Raw genomic sequence first — 7,266 nt, forward strand, 5'->3', positions numbered from 1 at the left:
TCAGAACTACAGATCCCGGGGTTTCCTGGGAAGACGGATTGTTAAACGACTCTGAGAACTGCAGTTCTGTGAGGGGAATAATGGTCTCCTTACATCTCTCAACACCCTCAAACTAAAATTTCCAGGATTTTGAAGGGAAAGCCATTACCGTTTACAGTGGTATGATACTGCTTTAAATGTATGGCACAGATGGGACCTTAGTTCAACATTGGAAATTCCACCAATGAATCTGAAGACAATAGAGTATCTTAAGGGGAGTGGAGAAGGACATGAAGAGCACACACAGTTCTGTCCACTCCACACCCCTCAGCATCTGCCACCTGAGGTAGCTGCCTCATTCTGTCTCACAGTAGGGTCGGCCTTGATGCTAAATGTAATAATATTTGCTTTATAATAGGTACTGCTAGTTTCTACAAATAGGTTTTCAACGCAAGCAGGTGCAGTTTTCCCAGCCCAGAGAGGCAATGAAAGGAGCACTGTACTTGCTGAATTTTTGCCTGCCCCACAGCTGTCAAAGACACAGAGCCTCTGTTTGAAAAAAAAACCCCTGCAATAGTCACAGAACTTGAAAAAGTGAAGACACATATTCTCACGAAGATTTTAAAAGCCCATAATGCTATTTTTGTAATGTATTTCTTCAATGTATTTTATAGGTGACCCAAATAATTCTAGCCCATACATTTAAAAAATGCTTACACTTTCTTGTGACACATGAATATCAGCATTTCCTTGAAGAGTTCCCAGGCAGATAACTTTCCCTCCTTTAGCTTGAATGTCAATTTTCTGACTCTGAAACAGAATTGTACACATGTTAAAAGAGTTCAGTTCTTATTTTTTTGAAGATAGTTATGATGGGCCCTAGCTAGGATTTCACCTGCATCTCTCGGTTGTTATTATGGAAAATGATACGTCAATTAATTCTTGCAGGTCCCACAATTATATCTGCATGGCTGAAAGAGTTCCAGCTCTGAATTTCTGCTTGTTATGCAGTTGCAGGAGAGGTCCCAGGAAAAGACTTGCAAAAAATATATACAAGAGGATAGAAAACACAAGTCTTGTACTCTTGTATCTCTACTGGTACCTTTATTGACCGCAAGATGCTTGTTCCCTTTTCTGTCTCTATTCTGCAGCTGTTACATTCAATTTTCTCAGTCTTCACACAGCCATTCCCTGTTGTCTTGATATCCAAGTCTAAAATCAGTTTTAAATAGTGGAGATAAATAGAAACAAACAAATTCAATGCAAATCAATCTAAAATTTTGATTTCCTTTAGCAAAACAATGTAACAGAGTGGAAAAAGCATCCCACTTTCAAAGCATGTCCTACGTCCCCTAAACAAACAATTAGTGTCACATGTCAGCATCTGAAGTGTTAAGAAAAAAAATACATATTACAGTGATGTGTACGAAGAACAAGGAATATATTTAAAATATACCCAGGTTAGTGAGCCAAATTATTACCAGTTATGATTATTGTTATGGCATGTGTACGCTACTCTTCCTCCAAGGACAGCATATATGGAGCTTATCTAATTATTTTATTGACAATAAACCTGTGAGACTAATAAAGACTGTGACTGGCCCAAGGTTCCGTGTTGAGCTTTGCGAATAGCAGGATTGGAATGCAAGTTTCCCCAATCCAAGTCCAACAGACTACCCACCAAGTGACTTCACCATAATAACTGTCAAAGAAAGGAAAAGATCCTTTCTGGGTTTGGCCTGGTGATAGTAGTCAGTTTAGCTGACTAAACAGCTGTGATTTAGACTGTGTTCCTAATTTTGCCAAGGCATCTTCCTGAACTCTGGCCTTGCAGCAGAAGTTTTTGAGCTGCAGTGGTGAACATTATGACTCCTGTCAATAGCAACATTGGGTCTCTTATCGGTGTACAGTGGTACCTCGGGTTACAGACACTTCAGGTTACAGACTCCGCTAACCCAGAAATAGTACCTCGGGTTAAGAACTTTGCTTCAGGATGAGAACAGAAATCGCATGGTGGCAGCAGGAGGCCCCATTAGCTAAAGTGGTGCCTCACGTTAAGAACAGTTACAGGTTAAGAACAGACCTCCAGAATGAATTAAGTTCTTAACCCGAGGTACCACTGTATCTGCAAAAGCAGGGAAGTAGCAACTTGAAGGGGCCACATTATCTACTATGGCATGCCAAACTGAGATTCACAGCTGAAGAAACGGCCATCCTAACTGCTCACCACAGAGCATGGGGCACTTCAGTTAAATTTCACAGTAGTGCCTCTTTTTGACCAGTCGCTGCACATACCAAATTTTACGGGGGTCCTCACATCCACAGAGGCTGCACCGTCCATGTCTTCCGAGATAATCGTAATCTCCTTTAGCACCTCATCATACTTCACATGCAAACTATCCAAATCTGCACCGTGCGCGGGGCCGGCGGTCGTCCCACGCACCGTCACGAACACCCTGTCCGCTTGGGGGTACTTGTGTGGGTCCAAAGGGTGCACAGAGACGTGGCAAGGGAGCCGTGCCTTCAGGAGGCCATAGGGGCCGACAACCAGAGTCCACTCCTTGAGAGGCCTGCTGCCCTTCCGCTTGCTCGCTTCGGACTTGCTGCAGCGACAAGGACTGGCAGCAAACCAGCGAGGCTGCTGGCAGCTGCCAGTCCACGACCTTCGCCCAGTGACGCCTCCGCCCTTCAACAGCCGATGCCAGCTCCCGGCCACTGTCCTCGCTGCCGTGCACCAGCCTCTTGGGGGCAGAGGCCGCATCCTGCACTGCCTTGAGGCTGCTTCAAGGGGTCCTTCTGGCACGCAACAACCCAGCCCTGCAAAAAAGAAAATCAAAGTGCAAAGGGAGAACTTGCGCTCCAGGCTCTGGGCTGGGCATGGGACACCCCCTTTCCCCGTCCCTCCCCAAGACCCTCTAGGGCAGAGGTATCTGCATTAGGGGGACCCCCCTCTGCCCACTTACAAACCCATCCTGGAAGTTTCAAAACAACAAGCGCAGAACCGGTGAGCTGTACTAGCAGCGATTGGCCATTCCCGTCGCGCCGCGGTGGCTGCTGGGAATTGTGGTTCCTTGCTGACGTCGGCGCGACGAAGGAGCCCGAAGGCCGAACTACAAGTCCCGAGAAGCTGAGCGTCTCCCGGGGAAGCTTTGGCCCATGAGCGGCTGGGGGAGGCGGATGTCTCCCTGCCTCCCTCTGGACAGGATGGAGCCTTGCGGCTGCCCAATAGGAAGCGCGGAGGGCGGGGCTGGAAGAGGAGAGTCGGTCTCCATGGCAACGCAGGGCGCTGACGGGGCTCCAGCCTCTCCGGCGGCGGCGGCGGCGGCGGCGTCGAGGTTTCCCCGGAGGGGAAGGTAAAGGAGCAGGCGCCACCTGGTTTTGGAAGGAGGGAAGGAAGCCTGCTCTGGGCGCGAGGGGAGGAGTCGTGGGGTTTGAAGAGGTGGAAGGGACCCCTGAGGGTCATCTAGACCGACCCCCTTCAGTGCAATGACGCGGGAGAAGGAAGCGGAGCAGTGGCGTCTGGAACTTTATTCACCCGCCCCAGGATGTGTTTCAAGGGCACAAGCAGCCCAGAGAACCGAGTTCCACCTCACCCCCCTCCTTCCCAAAGCACTTCCTCCCAGGGTGGGGGGTCTGGAGAAGCTAAACATGCCTGGGGGGGGGGCTGGGAGCCGCATATAGACCACCCTGAGTATACCTCACTAGTCAGAACACTGGCCACCCCCCATCCAAGGGGGGGCAGCTTGAATAAAATATTGGGGGTGGCCCAGGTAAGCCCTGCCCCACATAATCACAACATGCAGCACACACACATGCCCCATTTGAATGGCAATGCTCATCAACTTGGGGGGGGGTACAGCCCCCTCAAATATTTTAGGGGGGGCGAAGGAACCTCAGCCCCTAGGAATTGGCTCCCATGCCACCATCTGAAACAAAGTGCTACCCCCACCCGGCCAACTGTTCTGAGGACAGAGGGTGGATGTCCCATCAGACCTGTAGGCTCTGACCCCAAAATAGTTAAATAAAAAGCTAGCCAGCTCTTCTGCCACTAATGCAGAAGGTGGTTTTAGTGGGTGGGAGTATAGTTCCCAGGTGTGCATATGTGTTAGCCAAAAGAGGCTGCTCCATGTGTCAGGAGTCTATAATTATCACATAGTGAAGCTAACTGACTTTAGCATGCTGAAGTAGTTGCAAGATGGCTGTGTGGACTGGTTCTTCTATAACTTCCTTTGGGTTCCCATCCTTTCTCGCAGCTCCCCCACCACCACCACCACCAACATTTGGAAACAAAGTGGAAATAGAAGTAGAAAGGGTTTCTCAAAGACTGCACTTGCAGTTGGGTGGCCAGATGGGAAAAGGGACAAATGAAACCCAATTCAATTTCCTCTCCTACACAACTTTTAAAGGTGCAAGAGCCCTGACTAGTGGGGTGCCACAGGGTTCTGTCTTGGGCCCGGTCTTATTCAACATCTTTATCAACGACTTGGATGATGGACTCAAGGGCATCCTGATCAAATTTGCAGATGACACCAAACTGGGAGGGGTGGCTAACACCCCAGAGGACAAGATCACACTTCAAAACGACCTTGACAGATTAGAGAACTGGGCCAAAACAAACAAGATGAATTTTAACAGGGAGAAATGTAAAGTATTGCACTTGGGCAAAAAAAATAAGAGGCACAAATACAAGATGGGTGACACCTGGCTTGAGAGCAGTACATGTGAAAGGGATCTAGGAGTCTTGGTTGACCACAAACTTGACATGAGCCAACAGTGTGACGCGGCAGCTAAAAAAGCCAATGCAATTCTGGGCTGCATCAATAGGAGTATAGCATCTAGATCAAGGGAAGTAATAGTGCCACTGTATTCTGCTCTGGTCAGACCTCACCTGGAGTACTGTGTCCAGTTCTGGGCACCACAGTTCAAGAAGAATACTGACAAACTGGAACGTGTCCAGAGGAGGGCAACCAAAATGGTCAAAGGCCTGGAAACGATGCCTTATGAGGAACAGCTAAGGGAGCTGGGCATGTTTAGCCTGGAGAAGAGGAGGTTAAGGGGTGATATGATAGCCATGTTCAAATATATAAAAGGATGTCACATAGAGGAGGGAGAAAGGTTGTTTTCTGCTGCTCCAGAGAAGCGGACACGGAGCAATGGTTCCAAACTACAAGAAAGAAGATTCCACCTAAACATTAGGAAGAACTTCCTGACAGTAAGAGCTGTTCGACAGTGGAATTTGCTGCCAAGGAGTGTGGTGGAGTCTCCTTCTTTGGAGGTCTTTAAGCAGAGGCTTGACAACCATATGTCAGGAGTGCTCTGATGGTGTTTCCTGCTTGGCAGGGGGTTGGACTCGATGGCCCTTGTGGTCTCTTCCAACTCTATGATTCTATGATTCTATGACCTCTTTTTTATCTGGCCCCCCCTAATGTGTTCTCTCTGTTTATGAAGTGTTGACCAAGTAAGAAATCTTGGGTTGCAAATAAAGTGTTGTTGATCTATTCTCCTTGCTTTCCAATACTAGTAGTTGAGCTTTTGCATTGTCATATGAAGGCTGCGTGGGACGCAGATGGCGCTGTGGGTTAAAGCCTCAGCGCCTAGGACTTGCCGATCGAAAGGTCGGCGGTTCGAATCCCTGCGGCGGGGTGCGCTCCCGCTGCTCGGTCCCAGCGCCTGCCAACCTAGCAGTTCGAAAGCACCTCCGGGTGCAAGTAGATAAATAGGGACCGCTTACCAGCGGGAAGGTAAACGGCGTTTCCGTGTGCGGCTCTGGCTCGCCAGAGCAGCGATGTCACGCTGGCCACGTGACCCGGAAGTGTCTCCGGACAGCGCTGGCCCCTGGCCTCTTAAGTGAGATGGGCGCACAACCCCAGAGTCTGTCAAGACTGGCCCGTACGGGCAGGGGTACCTTTACCTTTACTTTATGAAGGCTGCAGTGCTATTATCTTGGAGTACGGTAAGTCTCACTGAATATAGTGTGGCTTACTTTGTATAGGACACGCTTGGCACTGTGGTGTAAACCACCGAGCCTAGGGCTTGCCGATCAGAAGGTTGGCAGTTCGAATCCCCGCAATGGGGTGAGCTCCCGTTGTTTGATCCCAGCTCCTGCCAACCTAGCCATTCAAAAGCACGGAAAAAGTGCAAGTAGATAAATAGGTACTGCTCTGGCGAGAAGGTAAACTGTGTTTCCGTGCGCTGCTTTGGTTTGCCAGAAGTGGCTTAGTCATGTTGGCCACATGACCCGGAAGCTGTCTGTGGACAAACACTGGCTCCCCCGGCCAGTAAAGCGAGATGAGCATGCAACCCCAGAGTCGTCCGCGACTGGACTAACGGTCAGGGGTCCCTTTACCTTTACTTTGTATAGGAGTGTACTGCATGTCTCCTCATTTGTTTGAACTGTTGTTTCACTGATGTAGTTGTGTCCAGTTTCTATTTTCTTAGTAAGCACACTTTAGGTGCTATCAGGGAATGCAAGCATGCTTTAACAGGAAATGGAGTGTAATTTCTTCCTAATTTCTCTTTGTGTTACTCCATCACATCAGCCAGGCAGGTGTAAGTGTGTACTCCAATCTTACAGGCATACAATCTTCCTTTATATTCCAGAATTTTGGGCCAGTAACAGGGAAGTGACTTAACCTGTATTGGTTATTATAGATAAATGAAACCTCCATGTTCATGGGTAATAAAAGGTTTAAAAAGGTAAAGGATCCCTGGACGGTTAAGTCCAGTCAAAGGCAGTGGCGTAGCGTGGGGGGTGCAGGGGGGGCCGGCCGCACCGGGCGCAACATCTGGGGGTTAGGGTTAGGGTGCGCAAATCTATGGGTTAGGGGGTGCAAATCCACGGGTTAGGGGGCGCAAATTACTTGCCTTGCCCCGGGTGCTGACAACCCACGCTACGCCACTGGTCAAAGGCAACTATGGGGTTGCGGCGCTCATCTCGCTTTCAGGCCGAGGGAGCTGGTATTTGTCCACAGACAGCTTTCCGAGTCATGTGGCCAGCAGGACTAAACCACTTCTGGCACTTCTGACAGAAACCAGAGCACATGAAAATGTCGGTTACATGCTGGTGGAGATGGGAAGATGCTGGACTAACAACAGGAGGGGCTATCAGCTTCAAACCCCCTTGTACTTCCCAGATGATCCTCCTGGCTGCTGCTGGAAAAAGAAGACTAAATTAGACGGTCAACACTTTTGTTCAACACCAGTTCCTTTTAAGTTTTTGTGACTTTCAGATTCATTGTACTGAATAGTTCTTGCACAATTATTTGAAGCAAATTAGAAACCTTAGCA

The 7,266-nt window shown here is 48.9% G+C and overlaps 1 protein-coding gene across 1 annotated transcript in view; it reads right to left on the reverse strand.

Moving 5' to 3' along the window:
- Positions 1 to 2,958, reverse strand: part of FAM185A (family with sequence similarity 185 member A) — a 37,582-nt gene extending 34,624 nt beyond the window's left edge. Inside the window, exons 1-4 of the mRNA XM_079993712.1 lie at positions 2,943 to 2,958; positions 2,275 to 2,796; positions 1,082 to 1,191; positions 697 to 789 (exon numbers count right to left, since the gene is read on the reverse strand). Coding sequence (XP_079849838.1) covers positions 697 to 789; positions 1,082 to 1,191; positions 2,275 to 2,740 — 669 coding nt within the window. The 5' untranslated portion in view covers positions 2,741 to 2,796; positions 2,943 to 2,958. The remainder of the gene's footprint in view (positions 1 to 696; positions 790 to 1,081; positions 1,192 to 2,274; positions 2,797 to 2,942) is intronic.
- Positions 2,959 to 7,266: the final 4,308 nt, after the last annotated feature.

Source organism: Podarcis cretensis (assembly GCF_951804945.1).
Source record: "Podarcis cretensis genome assembly, chromosome: 10".
Classification (NCBI taxonomy): domain Eukaryota; kingdom Metazoa; phylum Chordata; class Lepidosauria; order Squamata; family Lacertidae; genus Podarcis; species Podarcis cretensis.